The sequence below is a fragment of the Saccopteryx leptura genome, chromosome 7, assembly GCF_036850995.1.
Source record: "Saccopteryx leptura isolate mSacLep1 chromosome 7, mSacLep1_pri_phased_curated, whole genome shotgun sequence".
In the NCBI taxonomy this organism is placed as follows: domain Eukaryota; kingdom Metazoa; phylum Chordata; class Mammalia; order Chiroptera; family Emballonuridae; genus Saccopteryx; species Saccopteryx leptura.
This window is the reverse complement of record NC_089509.1, coordinates 57150931-57173150: the sequence shown is the minus strand read 5'-3', so window position 1 is coordinate 57173150 and position 22220 is coordinate 57150931. Positions and strand designations below refer to the sequence as shown.

The 22220-nt window shown below is 39.5% G+C and overlaps 1 protein-coding gene across 1 annotated transcript in view; it reads left to right on the top strand.

Annotated features, from left to right (window-relative positions):
- The window catches only part of TLK1 (tousled like kinase 1), a 154024-nt gene extending 133941 nt beyond the window's left edge, over window positions 1-20083 (top strand). The window contains exons 15-21 of the mRNA XM_066346731.1: window positions 1941-2032; window positions 2113-2202; window positions 2352-2521; window positions 2768-2903; window positions 6991-7102; window positions 8469-8576; window positions 16815-20083. Coding sequence (XP_066202828.1) covers window positions 1941-2032; window positions 2113-2202; window positions 2352-2521; window positions 2768-2903; window positions 6991-7102; window positions 8469-8576; window positions 16815-16991 — 885 coding nt within the window. The 3' untranslated portion in view covers window positions 16992-20083. The remainder of the gene's footprint in view (window positions 1-1940; window positions 2033-2112; window positions 2203-2351; window positions 2522-2767; window positions 2904-6990; window positions 7103-8468; window positions 8577-16814) is intronic.
- Window positions 20084-22220: the final 2137 nt, after the last annotated feature.

Here is a 22220-nt window from a genome sequence, read left to right as displayed (position 1 = left end):
ATTTTCTTTTTGAAGAAAAGGCTCATATAGAAATTAGAAAATGCAGATAGGGGCCTAATGACTTGAACCTTCAATACTGACCTAAAAATTAACTACTCACTCCAACTCCTACATAGCCCTTTCATGGTTGACAGGTCCATTGGAAAACAAAGCCAACAGGTTTAAAGTCAAATTTTATAGACTTATCTGTACCAAGGTGGAAAATATTAAATCACTTGCTTAGTGATTACTGTATTAGCTTTATGGGAAGGTATACTATACTCATCTAATCTTCAGAGATAGAGCATGACATATATCACTATTATAATCAAATGCACTGATATTAACTTTTTATTGGTATACTTAAAATTTTATTTTCATCTATTATTTATTATGATTGCCTCTGAATTTTATCTTTTATGCTCCTGTTCTTTCTCTCACATAAACTTTTAAAAATTCTTTTCTATTTTTTAAACCTAACTTTTAGTAACATTATTAGTTAATATTTATTGGATACTTACTATGAATCATACTTTTGTAAATACTTCATATGTTTCACCCCATTTAATCCTCTCAACAACCCAAATTTTATAAATGAGATTGAGGCTGAGACAGTATTAGCACAGTCATGCAGCTAATCAAGTTATCTGACTCTAAAAGGAATACTCTTTATTTATTCCATCCTATATTATTTCATGGTTTTATAATTCATTGACAAGCAGTTTACCAATACTGCTTATGTTTAGATTAAATTGATGGAGAGAGAGGGAGCTGAGGATCTTCTTTCTAATAAATATGTAAGCTTTTAAGTGTTTTCTTAAAGGGGCACCTTTGTATATAAATCACAGTGGAACCTAAATTACTAAATCTCTTTTAATGATATTCATTGTTTTGTAACCTTTAGAAATCACCAAAGCCTTAAGAGAATACTGATCATTCTTTAGTTTGTTACTTAAGAAATAGGCTGGTGGCCTTGGCCGGTTGGCTCAGTGGTAGAGTGTCGGCCTGGTGTGCAGGAGTCCTGGGTTCGATTCCCGGCCAGGGCACACAGGAGAAGCGCCCATCTGCTTCTCCACCCCTCCCCCTCTCCTTCCTCTCTGTGTCTCTCTTCCCCTCCCGCAGCCAAGGCTCCATTGGAGCAAAGTTGGCCTGGGCGCTAGAATGGCTCTGGTTGCAACAGAGCAACGCCCCAGTTGGGCAGAGCATCGCCCCCTGGTGGGCATGCTGGGTGGATCCCAATCGGGTGCATGCGGGAGTCTGTCTGACTGCCTCCCTGTTTCCAACTTCAGAAAAATACAAATAAGAAATAGGCTGGTGATTTAAACAAACCAATATAAACCCCCCCCCTTTTTTTTTCTTTTGAGAGAACCAAAAAAATTGAAAGACAAGTTGGGTATTAAACAAGGCTAGGAATTATTACTGGTATAGTTAGGTGGGATAATGATATATGGTGAAGGGTTATGGTTCTGTGTGAAGAGTTTCATAATCAAAGCTTAGACTTTTTTTTAAACAGTTGGGAAATTGTTAGGAACTTGTTAATTTTCGAAGAGGTAGGGGAAAGGTGCAGAGCTGCTAGAAGCCAGAGGGAAAGGCTTGCTTTATCCAGCCTACGTAAGAAGCATTAGAGCCATCTGTTTTCCCAGCTGCTAACTGCTACTGCCAGGATAGAGGAGCAGGTTCATATTAAAAAAAAATAGCCCTGTTTTATTTCGCTTGAGTATATTGGCATTTATAAAACTTAAATGTGAAAATTGACATTATAGTCTTCTCTGACTTAGCACCATTGAACTTGTATCTTGTTTCTGATAACGTATCGTATGATTTTAGCAAAGATGAACACAAGAATTGTAGTGTATATTCTAATTCCATATTATGCAAAAATTATCACCAAAATTAAAAAAAAATCTCTTCAGCTATTCAGTTAGTCTTTGGTCCAAACTCTTCTGTGATTTGAATCCTAGGCCTTTGACCTTTATGAACAAAGATACGCTGCTGTGAAGATCCATCAACTTAATAAAAGTTGGAGGGATGAGAAAAAGGAAAACTACCACAAGTAAATATTAATATTTCATTTTGTCAATTGAAAACATATGTGATGGCCATGGAGAATTAATAGCCTCTCTCTTCCTGTAGACATGCCTGCAGAGAATACAGAATACACAAAGAACTAGACCATCCCAGAATAGTCAAACTCTATGATTATTTCTCCTTGGATACAGATACGTAAGTGAATATTAAGATTTAGTTTGTAAGTAAAGATATGTTTGCTTTTGCTCTCCCTATTCTGTGGTGATGATATAAATACTTTTCATTTCTCTATTATGGTTCTGAATTACTGGATATTTTATGTCTACTTTTTTTCTCTTCTTTAGGTTTTGTACAGTGTTAGAATACTGTGAAGGCAATGACTTGGATTTCTATCTGAAGCAACATAAATTAATGTCAGAGAAAGAAGCTAGGTCTATTGTAATGCAAATTGTAAATGCACTAAGATATCTCAATGAAATCAAACCCCCTATTATACATTATGATCTTAAACCAGGTAATTAATGTGTCTAAATAAAAAATTATATTTATTAATTTACCTGAAAACATGCTTTTTGGTTTAGATTTTAAATGCTAGTGGAATGCTAGAATTTAAAGTATTTTTGTCATGTCACTTAAAATATTTTAAATATTTTGAAATATATTTTATATGTATATATTTTCCCCCTAGAGTTAGCATAAGTCATAAAGGTAATGTTTTTTATCTATGTGTCATTAAAAGAACTCTGTGTTTTGCTCCTAGGAAACATCCTTCTGGTAGATGGAACGGCATGTGGAGAAATCAAAATTACTGATTTTGGTCTATCCAAGATTATGGATGATGATAGCTATGGTGTAGATGGAATGGATCTAACTTCTCAAGGGGCAGGCACCTACTGGTAAATGTGTTACTAAAGACATTAAACTGTCTAGATTAGCGACAAGGCGTTTTATGAGAGTATAGTTTTTCTTTTCATATACCTTTGAGATTACTGTGGTGAGGGTACTGATAGTAAGTCTCTGAGTCGAGAGGGAGACGACTCTTACCAGTCTTCTTTACTCATCTGATCCTAACTGTAAATGTCAGCAAACTAGAGGAAGAAAGACTTAGCATTAGCAAGTCACTTCTGTACCTACTCAGAAACTCCTAAGATGGAGAATTTGTAGATTTTCTTCTATAATGTTTATCATGAAAAAGTATTTATGTAAATATAACAACTGTTACAAGCAGTAAGCATCAAGCCTTCCCTGTAGAAGTTTTTGTTGGAGACAGATATTTTGTTGATCATGGATGGGAGAGATATTTGGCATATTCGTGGCCTTTGGACTTGACTCTTAAAAATACCCTTTATTGATTTCATACATATCATTATAAGTTTAGATAGAACCATAGATTGACAGTCTTAATGAATGTCATTCTTTTAGAGTTCTCTAGGTGTTGACAAAAACTACTTCAGTATGAATTGTCAGATTTACCTAAGTGAGGAACAAGCCGAAAATTTCAAAAAAACTTAAAAAGCCGAAAATTTCAAAAAAACTTAGTTTGCAGAATAAATTAGTTGAGCAAAAGGAGTAAAATTTTCATTGGAAGAGAACTATATTAACTTTTCATTGACCAGGAAGGGAACTTCAAACATAAATGTGACATTAGAGTTTCCAAAACAGTCTTCACACAGTTAGCCTGAGCATATAATGACCAGCTCCATAAGATACCACAGGTCTGTATGGACATCACTTTTCATGAACAGGGATTAGCCATGTTCATGTATTCTCTTAAAGCCATCTTGATATTTCAAGTTATGCTTGTGGCATTTTCTAGGAATATGAATAAGTTGATATGTCATGAATTTTTTTCATACTTAAAACAATCATTCAAGCTAGTAACCTCCTTAAAGTGTGTATCCTCAATCAGTAATCTTTATTTTAAACGTTTTCGTTTTTCTTTTAGCAACAGAGCTCACTTTTTCACAACAAACTCTTAGAATCCTAATAAATAAAACCAGTAACAACAACAAGGCTTCTTGGTAGAGCCCTAGACACTGTAGAAGACAGCTTAAAAAACATGTTCTAAATAATAGATCATTCTTGCCTGACCAGGCAGTGATGCAGTGAATAGAATGTTAGACCAAGACCTATAGGACCCAGGTTTAAAACCCCGAGGTTGCCGTCTTGAGTGAGGGCTCACCAGCTTGAGCACAGGATCAAAGACATGACCCTATGGTTGCTGGCTTGAACCCAAGGTCACTGGCTTGAGCAACGGGTCACTCGCTCTGCTGGAGCCCCTCAGTCAAGGCACATATGAGAAAGCAATCGCTGAACAATTAAGGAGCTGGAACAAAGAATTGATGCTTCTCATCTCTCTCCCTTCCTGTCTGTCTGTCCCTATCTCTCTCTCTGTCTCTGTAAAAACAAACAGTAATAGATCATTTTTCCTGTGCAGCAACTCTCACTAGATCGTGTCCCTCTTACTCTGCCTTTGCTAGTGTAGGGCTGGACAGACGAGGAAATTTACCTCTCAGGTGGACATGAGACAGGGAAGCTTATATTTAGGGGACTATGCAGGAAGGAGATATAGTCATGGCATTTCTCTGGGAATCTGCAGTGCACTTCCCATATAGAAAGTGTCCCCAAAATGGTTAGTTTTCTACAGTCACACTAGTTTTTTAGCTGTGTATTTGGTGAAGTGGGATGTCCCACACAGACTTACAGAATGCAGGCATATGGTGCTTTTACAGAACACATTGTATACCCAGAAGCTTAAACTATTTGTCAGTATCACTAAGAAGAAAATACGTTTTGTTCCTCTCAGGTCTGAAATGCAGTTGTCCACTAAATCCTACTGGGCATTTTCCCCCCTGAATAGTTTTGGTCTCTCTTCCTACAGTTCCTCTCCTTGTTTATATTCCTTTTCCTCAAGAGACTGTGTAGCCTAGTGTTTAAGAGCTATTCTTGTTTCAGTTGCATATGCATAAACCTACACAAAATACACTTTTATGAAAAAGCAAATCTTGGCCCTGGCTGGTTGGCTCAATGGTAGAGCGTCAGCCTGGCGTGCGGGAGTCCCGGGTTCGATTCCCGGCCAGGGCACACAGGAGAAGTGCCCATCTGCTTCTTCACCCCTCCCCCTCTCCTTCCTCTCTGTCTCTCTCTTCCCCTCCCGCAGCCGAGGCTCCATTGGACCAAAGTTGGCCCAGGCGCTGAGGATGGCTCTGTGGCCTCTGCCTCAGGCGCTAGAATGGATACAGGTCAGGCGCATGCGGGAGTCTGTCTGACTGCCTCCCCGTTTCCAACTTCAGAAAAATACAAAAAAAAGGAAATCTTTTTACTTGATTTAGGGGTAGGAAAAGATTTGCCATCTCAAAGATTTATTGGTCATCTTTGGTGGTTCTATTTCAAGAAGTTTTATATGGGTTCTTTTTGTTCTTTTTTTTTTTTTTTTTTAAGAAATCTATCAGCATCCTGGTGAAACTTAAATGATTTTTAGCATAGTGAGTACAAAACTAAAAAGGAAAAAAAGTAGATTCCTAGTTAGCTGTATTATTCTTTTCAGTTTAATCTAAATTTGTGAGGTATAAGGTACTTGCATTTCTTTTTAAATCATTTTTCTTTATATATGTATATTTGATATAAATTATATTTAAATATAAATTATATATTTTATATAAATTTATATATTTAATTTTTCCATTGATTTAAGAGGGGAAGGGGTAGAGAGAGAGAAGTGGGGGCAGGAATCAACTTGCTCTTCCACTTAGTTGTGGACTCATTGCTTCTCCTCCGTGACTGGGGATTAAACCTGTGACCCTTGGCATGCTGGGACAGTGCTTTATCCCCTGACCCAGCTGGCAAGGGTGGTGCTTACATTTCTGATAGATTTTTTACTTATAACCTAAGGTGACAAGTTTATTTTTACCTTTTAGCTAAAATTATGAACTTACAGAAAATGCTTAGAAATTTTAAAATAGTATTTTTTTGAATAAATATGTTTCAGATGCTGCTAGTGTTTGAAGCTATACAATGAATAAGAGCTCCTTGAGCTACTCATGGTCTAGTGCAGGGGTCTCAAACTCGCGGCCCGCCAAACAATTTTGTGTGGCCCGCAGACTAATCCACGAAGTTCAAAATATTTTGGATAAAATTAAGTAAGCCCGTGGATTAGTCTGTGGGCCACACAAAATTGTTCGGCGGGCCGCAAGTTTGAGACCCCTGGTCTAGTGTGACTTGACTTTAATGCCATAATTAAGGGATCTGGTGATTACATGGGGAAGAAGCAAAGCTTTGACTAGAGGGAAGCAGAGAAGGCTTATTATGGAGGTTGGGTTGGTCTTGAAGAAAAAGTGTTCACCAAGTGAACTGAAGTGGTTAGGGAAGTTATTAATTGTCATATTCAAAAGCATGGGTGACAAAACAGCATTGTGAGCAACCAAATTAATTGGCTTTCCCAAGCCAGTTTGAGGGGTTGGGGAAGAGGAATGAGTGCAGATGTTAGAAATTTAAGTTGCTGCTGGACTAGAATGGGTCTTGTGTTACATACAAGAGATATGAGGTCTCACTTTGGCAGTGCGTAATGTTGAGGTTCTTTAAATAAAAGAGCCATCTGATCAGAGACGTGTGTTTTAGGAAGAGAACTGCCCCCACAGTTTGAATGCTGGTGAATCAGAGCGATAGGAGAGAATTTCTTTAGACACTTACCCAAATTAAAACATTGTAATTTCTAATGACAGTTTTTTATTTCTGTAGATAATATATATAATGTACATGTTAGATGTGTATGTATACAGTACTTTATCTCAGAAATGTGCAGTTTTGGTAGTAGGGTCAAGTGTACAAGGATGTAAATGCTTCAAAAGTTTGGTGATTGTCATTAATAAAGGTCTTAAGGTTTTATGTAGGTAAAATTAGTGTTCTGAGATTTAACATTTAGAAGGTTTTAAATGATAGATTGTTAATAGTATCCTTTCCCTTTTTCTCCCCAAAAAACTATAGGTATTTACCTCCTGAGTGTTTTGTAGTTGGGAAAGAACCACCAAAAATTTCCAACAAGGTTGATGTGTGGTCAGTTGGAGTCATTTTCTTTCAGTGTCTTTATGGTAGAAAGGTAAGTTAAAGTGTATCAGATTCAGCAGTATAGAGATAAGTTGAATTTCCCCCCCTTTAAATACAAAGTGTCATTAACTTGAAGTCAAAAAATCAATTTTGATCCTTCCAAGGAAGGCCAGGTTTTTTTTTCTTATTTTTCCCTAAAAATTTCCATGGATCAGAATTATTTTGTCATAACAATTTACTTAGCCTGCATTTTGCCCCCCCCCCTTTTAACATAAGAAAAAGAAGTAACTGTGTTAACCATGCTAACATTCTCTTCTGTTATCATCCTCCATTCCGTCCACTTCCTCACGTCCTCTACCTCAGGGAAATGAATCTTTTTCAAACCTCTGTTGAAGTCAGAATTACAACTAGACATTATGTAACCCCATCCCATCTAGTTCCGTTATCATTATGGAAAAAAGAGTTTAAGGAATTTGGGAATTGACTTCAGGTTAGGACCAAACCCAGAGCTATTTCATTCAAGTTAGTGTCTCATGCTCAAAGTATTATATTCTGTGGTCTTTTCACGGGCATTTTCACAATTTCATCTATTTTCTAATCAAACTTCATTTTGTAATATTCAGAATTAAAATTTAAATTTCTTTTTTTAAAAAAAAAAAGTGAGAGAGACAGAGAGAAGGACAGATAGGCAGGAAGGGAGAGAGATGAGAAGCATCAACTCTTCATTTTGACACTTTAGTTGTTCATCGATTGCTTTCTCATATGTGCCTTGACTAGGGGGCTCCAGCAGAGCGTGTGACCCCTTGCTCAAGCCAGCAACCATGAGGTCATGTCTATGATCCCACTCACAAGCCAGTGACGTCAGGGTTTCAAACCTATGTTTTATGTGTCCCAGTCTGACGCTCCATCCACTGTGCCACCATCTGGTCAGGCTCTTTATAATTTTTTTAAAGATTTTATTGATTTTACAGAGAGAGGAGGCAGGGGTAGCAAGAAGTATCAATTCATAATTGCTACTTCAGTTGCTCATTGCTTGCTTATTGCATGTGCCTTGAGCTGGCAAGCACAGGGCTTTGAACTGGCAACCTCAGCATTCTAGGTTAACACTTGATCTACTGCGCCACCACAGGTCAGGCTATTATGTTATTATTTTATGTTAATTACTTATATTGCAACAGCATTATTTTTGTTTATTCGTAGTGTTTCAGCTCTGTTGAGGATTGATTAGATAGGATTTCTCAGACTGCTGCCAATTAAAACTTTGTTGCTATGATAATGCGTCCCAACTTCCATGTAACTGAGGAAAAGAATTTTTTTAGTACACAACTCATTTGTATCTTGAGTATTTAATGATAATATCTGTGTTTAAAATTTTTTTGAGATTAATTTCTCAACATTTTATTTACTTTGTTTTTTAGCCATTTGGTCACAATCAATCTCAACAAGACATTCTTCAAGAAAATACAATATTAAAAGCCACAGAAGTTCAATTCCCTGTGAAACCAGTTGTAAGCAGTGAAGCAAAGGTACGAAATTTATGTAAATAAGTTTTGTAAAGTAATTACTTATGAGTGAGTAAAATAAAAGGGGTTGCTGCCGCAGGGAAATCTAGCCAGGGGCTGGGGGGGTGCTCTGGAAATAAGAGATTCTTAGGCCGTTGGGTCCCAGTTTTCACCTTTGAAGGACCTAACTATAATCCTGACCCTTTGTTCACTCAGCTTGCTTTGAAAATTAGGGAAAATCACAAGATTTGGGCCCATCATTACCTTTATGTTTTATGTATCAGTTTATGTTAATACTCATCTAAATACATAGTTGATTCTTGGCCCTGGCCGGTTGGCTCAGCGGTAGAGCTTCGACCCGGCGTGCAGGAGTCCCGGGTTCGATTCCCGGCCAGGGCACACAGGAGAAGCGCCCATCTGCTTCTCCACCCCTCCCCCTCTCCTTCCTCTCTGTCTCTCTCTACCCCTCCCGCAGCCAAGGCTCCATTGGAGCAAAGATGGCCTGGGCGCTGGGGATGGCTCTGTGGCCTCTGCCTCAGGCGCTAGAATGGCTCTGGACGCAACAGAGCGACGCCCCAGAAGGGCAAAGCATCACCCCCTGGTGGGCATGCCAGGTGGATCCCGGTCGGGCGCATGCGGGAGTCTGTCTGACTGCCTCCCTGTTTCCAGCTTTGGAAAAATGGGAACAATAAATAAATAAATAAATACATACATACATAGTTGATTCTTGAACAACATGGGATTGAACTGCACGGGTCCACTTATACTTATAATGGATTATCTTGATAAATATATTGGAAAATTTTTTGGAAGTTTGCAACAATTTGAAAAAATTTGCTGGTGAGCCTGGCCTAAGGTGGCGCGGTGGATAAAGCGTCACCTTGGAGTGCTCAGGTCGCTGGTTCAAAGCTCCGGGCTTACCTGGTCAAGGCATATACAAGCCCCCTTCTACCAACCCCCTTCTTTCTCACCTCTCTTCTAAAATTCAGTAAATAAAATCTTTTTTAAAAATTTTGCAGGTGAATCACATAGCTAAGAAATAGAAAAAAGTTAGAAAGTTATGTCATGATGCATAAATATATGTACATGTTTTCTCTTAGGATTTTTCTCATAACATTTTCTTCTATTGTAAGAATATAGTATATAATATACATAACCCGCTAAATAGTCAAACAACTATTGAAATCAACAATAAGGCTTCTAGTCAAAAGTAGACTAGTAAGTTTTTGGGCATTCAAAAGTAGTAACATGGCCTGAGTTGTGGTGGCGCAGTGGATAAATCCTCAACCTGGAATGCTGAGGTCAGTGGTTCAGAGCCCTGGGCTTGCCCGGTCAAGGTACATATAACAAGCGATCAGTGAACAACTAAAGTGAAGCAGCTATGTGTTGATACTTCTTGTTCCCCTGCCCCTCTCTCTCTCTGTAACATCAATAAATAAAATCTTTTTTTTTCTTCTTTTTTAAGTGAGAAGAAGGGAGATAAAGAGATTCCTGCATGCACCCCAACCAGGATCCACCCAGCAACCCCCATCTAGTGCCAATGCTCTGCCCATCTGGGGCCACTTGCAACCAAGTTATTTTTAGTACCTGAGAGAGGGGCTGTATGGAGCCATCTTTAGCACTTTGGGCCAACATGCTTAAATCAATTTTGAGCCATGGCTGTGGGAGAGGAAGAGAGAGAAGGGTGGGGGGAAGAAGTGGATGGTCACCTCTCTTGTGTGCCTTGACCACAATCAAACCTGGGACTTCCACATGCTGGGTCGATGCTCTAACACTGAGCCAACCAGCCATAGCCAATAAAATCTTTAAAAAAAAAAGTAATAGCCCTGGCCGGCTGGCTCAGTGGTAGAGCGTCGGCCTGGCGTGCAGAAGTCCCGGGTTCGATTCCCGGCCAGGGCACACAGGAGAAGTGCCCATCTGTTTCTCCACCCCTCCCCCTCTCCTTCCTCTCTGTCTCTCTCTTCCTCTCCCGCAGCCAAGGCTCCATTGGAGCAAAGATGGCCCGGGCGCTGGGGATGGCTCCTCGGCCTCTGCAGGCGCTAGAGTGGCTCTGGTCGCAACAGAGCACTCCCCGGAGGGGCAGAGCACCGCCCCCTGGTGGGCGTGCTGGGTAGATCCCGGTCGGGCGCATGCGGGAGTCTGTCTGACTGTCTCTCCCCGTTTCTAGCTTCAGAAAAATATAGAAAGAAAAAAAAAAAGTAATGTGAATTTCCAACTGCATAAGGAATTGACACCCATAATTCCTTATATTATTCAGGGGTCAACCATATAAGAATAAAAACATTGTGTTGATACTTCATATGCATTCTTTTTTAACCTTATGAGGGTATTTTTTATTATCCCCATTTTATAAAGTAGGAAACCAGCCAAGCCATAGCAAAGGTACCTGTCCAGAATTATACCTATTAATAAGAAGCAGAGCTACTTGATCTTGTGCTACCCTACCCTAGCTCTTGAGAAAGCCTGACCTCTTCTTCAGCTTTGCTTGCATGTAGGTATCTGAAGCTGTAACAGACAGCTTTCTAAACTTCTGATCATATGTCTGTATGATAACAGGAAATAGATATTTCTAATAGCATAACTTTCATAGTCTTTAATATATTCCCACCTTCCTGTTATTGGCCTTTCGCATTTGTATTTTTATTCCTGCTTTATTTTGCTCATCACAAAGTTTATTTCTCTGTGATTCCCTGTTGGAAACTTCTCTTTAAACACTGAAATTCCCAAGGCAAACACATGAAGTTATTTTTTCCTGGTATGAATAGTCTAGGCCATAAGAATAATTCATAAACAGGCATTATATAGTTCCTATATTGTAAGAGTGTAGAATAGCACCATTCTGTGTCCCTGATCACAGTCGTAATGGCCTTCATAATTGTACTGGTGTTTGTTTAATCTTAGGAGATGTTTACTGGAACTGTCCCATATTTTATTTTGTCCATTACATCTTTATTGGCTTTTGAGACTTTTACAAGATTTTGACAAAAAGATAACTGACATTCTTAAAGTAAGAATTATTTACATAAGGTAAATATGGCTCCTTTAAAAAAGCTCTTGACAGTGCAGGCATCTAAATTTTGTCTTCTGTTTCTATCTACAGCATCAGTGAGAATAGAAACTAAATGAATTTAGTCAATGTTAAGATCCATTTATTTACATTTTTAATAGTGACAAAAATGGTCAGGAATGAGTGTGGTATGAATATAGTGCGCCAAAAAGAAGTCCCATTTACCACCTCTGGGTTCTGTGCTCAGGTTCTTTATAAGTGCTGCAGTCACCATTTTGGTACCTGGGGTGGGGTTTGGGGGGTCACAGTTTTTGTTTTTTTAACCTACAGAATATACCTTCGTCAAGTACCTCCACTGACCTGGTTGGAGCATCTTAATATTTGCTCCTTGTATACTTCTTAACCTTGCTGTTGGTGGTTTTTCATTCTTTGAAACTCTGTCTTCAGTATATCAGGCACTCTTGATTTTTTTTTTCTATATCTTAATCATTTTCAGGGTAGTCTTGAAACTTTGTTAAAAACTGAAAAAGATAAGACCTCAGGGATCAAAAATACTTGTGCTAAAGATTAGTAAGCTAACCATGCTATAATGATGAGAAAATCTAGATTTGTTTTTAGAGAAAAAAAAATTACTTTTAATGAATTTCAAAGCAAAGAACATGCCAAATAGTTAACTTTAAATTGGAGTTTAGGCCCTGGCCGGTTGGTTCAGTGGTAGAGTGTCGGCCTGGCGTGCAGAAGTCCCGGGTTCGATTCCCGGCCAGGGCACACAGGAGAAGCGCCCATCTGCTTCTCCACCCCTCCCCCTCTCCTTCCTCTCTGTCTCTCTCTTCCCCTCCCGCAGCCGAGGCTCCATTGGAGCAAAGATGGCCCAGGCTCTGGGGATGGCTCCTTGGCCTCTGCCCCAGGCGCTAGAGTGGCTCTGGTCGCAACAGAGTGACGCCCCGGAGGGGCAGAGCATCGCCCCCTGGTGGGCAGAGCATCAACCCCTGGTGGGCGTGCCAGGTGGATCCCGGTTGGGCGCATGCGGGAGTCTGTCTGACTGTCTCTCCCCGTTTCCAGCTTCAGAAAAATACACAAAAAAAAAAAAATTAATTGGAGTTTAATCACATTAAAAAGGATGTATGTTAAACTTTTCCTGCAAATGGTTTAATTCATGAATTTATGTGGCTTTTAGGAATTTCAAGATAAGTTAAAGTTACATCTAGTGTCAGCAATAAGAAAGGGAAAGAATTGCCAATTATCAGTTAAGAATTTATTTGTTGCAAAAAATGGATGACACTCTGCCCGACCAGTTAGTGGCACAGTGGATAGAGCATCTGCCTGGGATACTGAGGATCCTGGTTTGAAATCCCAAGGTCCCTAGCTTGAGTCCATCTCCCCTGCCTTCCCCATCCCGTCAAGGCACATATGAGAAAGCACTCAATGAACATCTAAGGCACCGCAACTATGAATTGATGCTGCTCATTTCTCCCCCTTACTGTCTGTTTGTCCCTATTTCTCTCACTCAGAAAAATTGGATGAATCTCTCAAGTATAATATTGAGTGAATGAAAGAAGCCAGATAAAGGAGAACATAATCTGTGAGACTATTTACGTTAAGGTCAAAACAAGCAGAACTCAACTCTAGTGTTAAAAGTTAGGACAGGCCCTGGCTGGTTGGCTCAGTAGTAGAGCTTCGACCCGGCATGTGGAAGTCCCGGGTTCAATTCCCGGTCAGGGCACACAGGAGAAGCACTCATCTGCTTTTCCACCTCTTCCCATCTTGCTTCTCTCTCTCTCTTTCTCTCTCTCTCTTCTTCTTCTTCTTCTTCTTCTTCTTCTTCTCCCTGCAGCCAAGGCTCAATTAGAGTGAGTTGGCCCAGGTGCTGAGGATGGCTCCATGGCCTCCTCCTCAGGAGCTAAAAAATGGCTCTGGTTGCAACGGAGCAAGGGCCCCAGATGCACAGAGCATCAACCCTCTAGTGGCTTGCTGGGTGGATCCCAGTCAGGGCGCATGTGGTAGTCTGTGTCTGCCTTCTCTCTTCTCATTAAAAAAAAAAATGTAGCCTGACCAGGTGGTGGCGCAGTGGATAGAGTGTCGGACTGGGATGCGGAAGGACCCAGGTTCGAGACCCCGAGATCGCCAGCTTGAGCGCAGGCTCATCTGGTTTGAGCAAAGCTCACCAGCTTGAGCCCAAGGTCGCTGGTTCAAGCAAGGGGTTACTCGGTCTGCTGAAGGCCCACAGTCAAGGCACATATGAGAAAGCAATCAATGAACAACTAAAGTGTCACAACGCGCAACAAAAAACTGATGATTGATGCTTCTCATCTCTCCGTTCCTGTCTGTCTGTCCCTATCTATCCCCTCTCTCTGACTCTCTGTGTCTCTGTAAAATAAAATAAATTTTTAAAAAATGTAAAAGAAAAAGGACAGGGTTTAGCCAGGTGGGTTTAGCCAGAACCCACACCTGGAAAGGGACATGGAGAGACCTAAGAGACTGTCGTAAAATTCTTCATGTCAGTCTGGTTGCTTGTTACATATATATATATTTACTTTGTACTGAATGCTTTTGATGTATTTTTTAATATATTAAAATTTAATAGATTTTTTAAAAAGAGACTATTCTCAAGAATAGGATAATACCAGTTTGAGAGAAAAAGATCATGATTATATCCACTTCTAGTTTTTTCAAAAGTATGCTCAGTGTTAACCAAGATACTCAATATTAACCAAGTAGGAGGAAAAAAACAGTAGAAATGACCCTTCAACCAAAGTCATTATCCTCAGTAGGGAAAAAAATATATATGGCTAAAAATAGCACATCTTCTAGCCAAACAAAACTGTTAGAGGATGATGCCTGACCTGTGGTGGCACAGTGGATCAAGTGTCAATCTGGAATGCTGAGGTCACCAGTTCAAAACCCTGGGCTTACCTGGTCAAGGCACATGGGGAGTTGATGCTTCCTGCTCCTCCATCCCCCTTCTGTCTCTCTCTCCTCTCTAAAGTGAGTAGATTAAAAAAAAGAAATCTTAAACTGAGAGAGGGTGAGAGGATTATTTTTAAAATTTATCTTCTGCCAAAATAAGTGTCCAGAATTTTTTAAGTATAAATGCAGCTTTATATATTCAACATAATATTAGAGCAGTTAGGCAAGAAAAATAAAGGTAGCCAAATCAGAAAGAAAGAAAACTGTTACTGATTTACAGATGGTATTATACAGCTAACCCTTGAACAACACAGGTTAAAACTACACTGGTTCGTTTATACAGGGTCTTTTGGTTGATTCTTGCAGTTCATATCCATGTTGTTCAAGGGCCAGCTGGCTGTTGGAATTGCATATGCCAAGGGCCAACTTAGGTTATATGTGGATTTTGACTGTGCTGGCAGTTGACACCCCTAAACAATGTGGTGTTTAAGGGTTAACTATATAACCCTAAAAATATCACCAAAAAACCTGTTAGAACTAATAAAATTCAGTGAAGTTAAAGGGTACAAAAAAAATAAAAAATGTGTTGCATTTTTATATAATAATAACTACCAGAAAGAGAAAATTAAGAAAATCTCGGCCCTGGCCGGTTGGCTCAGCGGTAGAGCGTCGGCCTGGCATGCGGGGGACCCAGGTTCAATTCCCGGCCAGGGCACATAGGAGAAGCGCCCATCTGCTTCTCCACCCCCCCCCCCCTCCTTCCTCTCTGTCTCTCTCTTCCCCTCCCGCAGCCAAGGCTCCATTGGAGCAAAGATGGCCCGGGCGCTAGGGATGGCTCCTTGGCCTCTGCCCCAGGCGCTAGAGTGGCTCTGGTCGAGGCAGAGTGACCCCCCCCCCCAGAGGGGCAGAGCATCGCCCCCTGGTGGCCAAGCTTCGCCCCTGGTGGGCGTGCCAGGTGGATCCCGGTTGGGCGCATGCGGGAGTCTGTCTGAGTGTCTCTCCCTGTTTCCAGCTTCAGAAAAATACAAAAAAAAAAAGAAAGAAAATCCCATTTACACTTGCATCAAAGAGTAAAAATAACTAGGAGTGAATTTAACCAAGAAGATGAAAGACCTGTACACTGAAAACTGTAAGGCGTTAATGAAAGAAATTAAAGAAACACAAATATATGGAAAGATAATTCCATGTTTATGGATTAGAAGAATTATTAAAATGTCTATACTAACCAAACCAATCTGCAGATTCACTGTATTCACCCTAAAAAAATTCTAATGGCATTTTTCACAGAACTAGAACAATGCTAAAATTTGTATAGAACCACAAAAAAACCAGAATAGCCACAGCAGTCTTAAGAAAGTACAAAACTGGAGGCATTATGTCCCTGATTTCAAACTATAAACTATAGTGATCAAAACAGTATGGTATTAACATAAAGTGGGTATTTCTTTTTTTTTTTTAATTTTTTTTTTTTTTTTACAGAGACAGAGAGTGAGTCAGAGAAAGGGATAGATAGGGACAGACAGACAGGAACAGAGAGAGATGAGAAGCATCAATCATTAGTTTTTCATTGCACATTGCAACACCTTAGTTGTTCATTGATTGCTTTCTCATATGTGCCCTGACCATGGGCCTTCGGCAGACCGAGTAACCCCTTGCTCGAGCCAGCAACCTTGGGTTCAAGCTGGTGGGCTTTTGTTCAAACCAGATGAGCCCGCGCTCAAGCTGGCGGCCTCAGGGTCTCGAACCTGGGTCCTCTGCATCCCAGTCTGACGCTCTATCCACAGCGCCACCGCCTGGTCAGGCAAAGTGGGTATCTCAAAATGAATATGAAGCTATAAAATATCCCCTGATTTTTGTGAGCAGTATAAAAACACACATAGCTCAGTGGAACAGAATTGGGAACCCAGAAATAAACCTACACATAAATGGTCAATTTGTGACAAAGGCATCAAGAACATTAACAGACAAATGGATAAAGTGTTATATACATACAGTTGAATATTACTCAGCTGTAGAAAGGAACTGAATTCTGATGCATGATTCAATATGGATGACTCTTAACCATTGTGTTAAGTGAAATAAGCCAGATAAAGAGGACAATGCTGTGTGGTACCACTTACATCTAGGTACCTTGTGTAGGTACTTAGAATAGCTAAGTCATAAAGAACACAGAATAGTGGTTCCCAAGGGCTGGGGGAGAAAGGAGTTGGAGGTTAGTTACTTAATGAGTATAGAGTTTCAGTCAGGGACGATGAAAAAGTTACCTTAAATGTATCCATCCCTCTATAGGACTTAGTTGATTGATATTTACAAGGGAAAAGATTTTAATTGCTGACTTTTTTTTGAAGGCCTTTATAAGACGCTGTTTGGCATACCGAAAAGAAGATCGATTTGATGTGCACCAACTGGCAAACGACCCATACCTTCTCCCACACATGAGAAGATCGAATTCTTCAGGAAACTTACACATGGCTGGGCTGACAGCATCCCCTACACCCCCTTCTTCAAGCATAATTAGTTACTGACTTTCCTCAAAGACTTTCCTCCAAAATTGGCATGATACCTTTAAATTGCTTCCAGATGCACACTTGAAAGCAGTTGTTTTTGTTATTTACTTTTTTTTTTTACACAGGACATGGTTGAAAACTGTTTTTGAACTGAAGTTCTTCGCAGCGTCGTCTGTGTGAGAGGATCATGGACAGTGAACAGATGTACGTGTCTGGCTGTGAGCTTGAGCAGTGGAGGATGAGTGTTGCACAGAAACAGGCATACCATGTTAGGATGGAAGAAAATGATTTGTTTGGGGGAAAACTGTAAATAACATTTATAATACTTAAATACATTTGGTTATTACTAGAGAGTTCTAATATGAAGGGTAGTTTTTCATTATTTAAAAACACTTGGAAAAAATGAGACATTTCTAACACAAGAACTCTAGTGCCTGGATACATTCTGCAGCCTTCGGCAGTTAATCTGCTGAAACCAAAGTAAGAACTGAATGACAGTGAGAGTTGTGTTTTATAGGAATAGAATATGAGTTAGAATCTTTGGACAAAGTTAGACTTTGTCATATGCCTATTCTGGCTTTTATCACATCGTACCTCGAAATCACAGGTCCTTTTTTTCACTGGTTATATTGAAAGGAGAGCTGTTATTCCTAGATACTTTACACCTTTGACAAAATGAACTGCTTATTTTGAAATCAGTTTGAATTCACTAAATTGTAGTGTCTCCAGTGTTCTCAACATGTTAACAGATATTTTTGTTTTGATAACCAGGCATTGTTCATTAAAACAAATGACAGTGTGTAACCAAATGCAGACCAGTTCTATGCAGGATAATGATAAATTCCCTTCTAGCTCTATTGTAAATTGTTGTACATATGTTGTATTTCAATTACCAAGTTTCAGCAGCTTATTCTTGTACAAATGTTTAAAATATGGCTTTTCTAATTGGATATTGTATTTTTTTTAAGTCTTGAAGGCGCTTTAATTGCTGCTAAATGATGTTGCTTCTTTACTAAAAAAAAAAAAAAAAAATCAAATGACCTCCTTAAAAAGGTGCAAATTGACTGTACATCATAGAGGCATATTAAAAGCAGGCATTCATTAACAATCAAGGCATGTAAAGATGATCCATGTTGGACATAGAGAGTTCTCGAAATCAATGTCTTGGGTTCTAGGGCTGTGGAGCGCATAGATACTAGATTTATAGATTGTTCATGGTTATTCTACATTTGTAGAAGGTTCTTATCAAGTCAGCAAGGTGGGATGATAGTCCCATAAACAAATTTCTTGTGGTTTGTACAGATTTGTTAAAATGTGAACATTTTCTAACTGCCTTGTATGGTAGAAACCATTATTTTTCAGGATGTTGTATTTTACTCCTGTAAAAATTATTTCTTTATTGTTACATTCATAATAATGATAATTACATGTCAGTTGTCCATGTTGCTGAAAAAGGAGGCTATACTTACCACAGATTCCCTTAATATTGTACAGTTAAACTGTGGCTTTTATTTCTGATGTTGCAAGCCATTTTGTTTTTCCATTGTACATACACACATTGTCTCTTTAAAATGCTGCTGAAATTGTAGAGAATGTAGCCAAACTAGTAATAAACAGTGACAGTTAAAATTTAAAGACTATGAAAATTACATTTGAAGGGAGCTTTGAAGATTTAGGATATTGGCTCTAAGTTGGCTCCTTAAGAATCAGCTGAATAAATTAAGTATACTTCAGGACAAGTGTAAAGTGTTTCAAGCTGTTAAAGTGACCTCTAAAAACCATTATCAGGATCAGTCCTAGGTAAGTAACAGCACTGTCAGGAGTGGCTTAAGGTCTGCTCTGTAGATTAAAATAGAAATCCTATAAAAAATATTGACAGGGTAATGAAATGTTAGCATTGAATAAGTGCTTTAGATGCTGCCCACATATTTTTCAATTTTGTTGTTTTCATCTTTCCAAATCATAAAGTACTGTGTTCATATAGTAACTTATTTAAAGTACTGAATTAAAAGAAAGTGCCACCTGACCTGTGGTGGTGCAGTGGTTAGAGTGTCAACCAGGAATGCTGAGGTTGCCTGTTCAAAACCTCGGGCTTGCCTGGTCAAGACACATAGGAGTTGATGCTTCCTGCTCCTCCCTTCTTCTCTCTCTCTCTCTCTTTCCTCTCTAAAATGAATAAAGTCTTAAAAAAAAAAGAAAAGAAAATGCCCAGTTTTGTTTAAAATTTTGGTGAGATGTTAAGTGGACATATAAATCTAACAGGTTAATTTGAATAAGGAGTGTAGACCTAGATCACTGCTCTATTATATTATTTTTAAATGAATGAAAGTGACTGCTAGTGTCAAAGTGCAAGGAGAAAAATAAGCCATAAAATGTAATTGTTTCCTTGACCTGGGTTTAGGTAATCATTTAGCATCAAAGATATATAGGAGATGGCCTGACCTGCGGTGGCGCAGTGGATAAAATGTTGACCTGGAAGGCTGAGGTCTCCGTTTCAAAACCCCAGGCTTGCCCTGTCAAGGCACACACGGGAGTTCATGCTTCCTGCTCCTCCCCGCTTCTTTTTCTCACCTCTCTCTAAAAATAAATAAATCTAAACAAAAGATACATAGGATATGAATCAATTTATAGACCATCTTTCTCCTAAAGTTTTTCCAAACAAATGCTATAAATTTTGGATAACATGCCAGTTACCCAGCCAAATTGAATACTGTTAACTTCATATAGGAAATTGGTATCTATCATTAAATAATTTCCAGTCACTCTGGCAGTCTTTGGCTCTAATAATTTCTAAAGCTAAATTGTTTTTTCTGAATTCACTCAGAATTAAAGCATATTTTTTATTTCCCTAAGACAATAGCAAGTTCTTCTCTCTTGGCTGTCTTTGTAGGTCAGATCCCTATAAGAGCACTGACGCAAAGGTAAAATGCAGTTTTGGCATATAATTTAAAAGTCTTTCTCTGATGTGAAGAAATAGCTTTAGTGTGTGCACCTTGAGAGGAGGTAAGTGTAGAAACCACCCTAATAATTTGTTAAAGCAGGAGTTGGGTAGATACTGAGTTGTTTGTTTGTTTGTTTTTAAGAGACTCAGTATTTTTTTTTTTTACTAACTGGCCATCATCCCTTTCTTTTAAAAAAAAAAAAAAGGCCCTGGCCAGTTGGCTTAGTGGGAGAGCATCGGCCCGGCGTGTGGATGTCTCGGGTTCGATTTCTGGTCAGGACACACAGGAGAAGTGATCAGCTGCTTCTCCACCCTCCCCCATCCCCCTTCTCTCTCTCTTCTCCTGCAACCATGGCTGAATGGTTCAAGCAAGTTGGCCCCAGGCACTAAGGATGGCACCATGGCCTCACCTCCTGCGCTAAAATAGCAGCCCCAGAGGGGCAGAGCATTGCCATTAGGGGGCTTGCCAGGTGGATCCTGATCGGGTGCATCTGGGAGTCTGTCCCCGCCTCCGTGCCTTTCAATTAAAAAAATAAAACAAGGCCCTGTCCAGGTATGTCAGTTGGTTCGAGTTTCATCCCATGCACCCCATTTGCGGGTCTGACCCCCCAGTCAGGAGTCAGGGCACATCCAAGAATCACCCCGTGAATACGGAAGTGGAACAACAAATGGGTGTTTCTCTAAAACCCAGTTTTTAAAAGGAATATAAAAGAACTTGCTCAGTTTAAATGGTACATAAAATGTGAACAAATACTTCTACAACTGCCTCATTACATGAAGCTTAAGTGAAGAGTTTCAGTGAAAAACTTAGAGGATGTTGTGTTTTGCTGGTCATTCTTATTAAATACAATCCTGTTCTCAGATGTTATTAGCTATGTTTAATGTTAATGCTGACTCACCAGTCCTTTTAAATTGTTACTCTTAGAATTTAATTACAGTGCTGTTTGATTTGTGTGTGAAAAAGCTTTATACCTTTAAAACCACATTTGCAGGTCTTTGTCTAATCCCACTTTAAATTTTGACATGTTAGCTGATAAAATTTCCTATATTCTGAAGGCATTTCAAAGAGTGCTTTTTATCTGCTTTTAAATCAGATTATTAAAATTTTCATCCCTGGGTTTTAGGAATTCTACAACAGTTCTAAAATAGATATACTTTGTCCATTGGAATTAGCTTTATTTCCTAGAACATACACATCTCTTTGCCTCCCTCTCCCCCATCATTTTTGAGGATTTTCCCCTGGGAATTGTTTTTAGTGTTTGAGAAAAATTTGAGTAAATGTGTATAAACTTCAAAAATTTACACAGCCAGGGAAAAAACTTGACACTCAAAATATTAGGGATGTAGATTAATGACTATTCTAAGAAAGGCAATGCAATATACTGGTTAAAAACTCAGATTTTTGCCCTAGCCGGTTGGCTCAGTGGTAGAGCGTCAGCCTGGCGTGCAGAAGTCCCGGGTTCGATTCCTGGCCAGGGCACACAGGAGAAGCGCCCATCTGCTTCTCCACCCCTCCCCCTCTCCTTCCTCTCTGTCTCTCTCTTCCCCTCCCGCAGCCAAGGCTCCATTGGAGCAAAGATGGCCCGGGCGCTGGGGATGGCTCCTTGGCCTCTGCCCCAGGCGCTGGAGTGGCTCTGGTTGCGGCAGAGCTACGCCCCCTGGTGGGCGTGCCGGGTGGATCCCGGTGGGGTGCATGCGGGAGTCTGTCTGACTGTCTCTCCCCGTTTCCAGCTTCAGAAAAATATATTAAAAAAAAAAAACCCTCAGATTTTTTGGAACCAGTTAATTTGGATTCAAATAGCTGTCATTTACTACCTGTGTTTCATGTCCCTCATCTGAAAATGAAGGTAATAGTACCTACCAGAGTGGTTAGAAGGGATAAATGAGTTCATATATACATAGATAGCACTCAGAACTGTACCCAGCACGTTGTATTACCATGTATAATAAGCTATTATCACTTAAGATTCAATGATTATTCTATTGCTTTTAACCTACATATAAGATGCAGTCTGCTTTGCTTCCTGTGATAATTTAACTTCAAGAAATGGTTTTACAACTCTTGACTCAAATTTCAAACAATGATTACCTGAATATGGAAAGTGAGAAAGTGCAGCAATTTGAAACAAATGGTCTTTGTGCAAACTAATCAACAAAGGGATAACCCTGACTATTCATCAGAGGCAGTTCCACCCTATATTTTCTTGCTAGTAGCAACCGGTTGAGATAGAATAGACCGTTTTATCCCAGTTTTGCAGAGGAAGAAACATTTGAAGTAACTGGGTAAGGCCACATTCCGAGAAAGT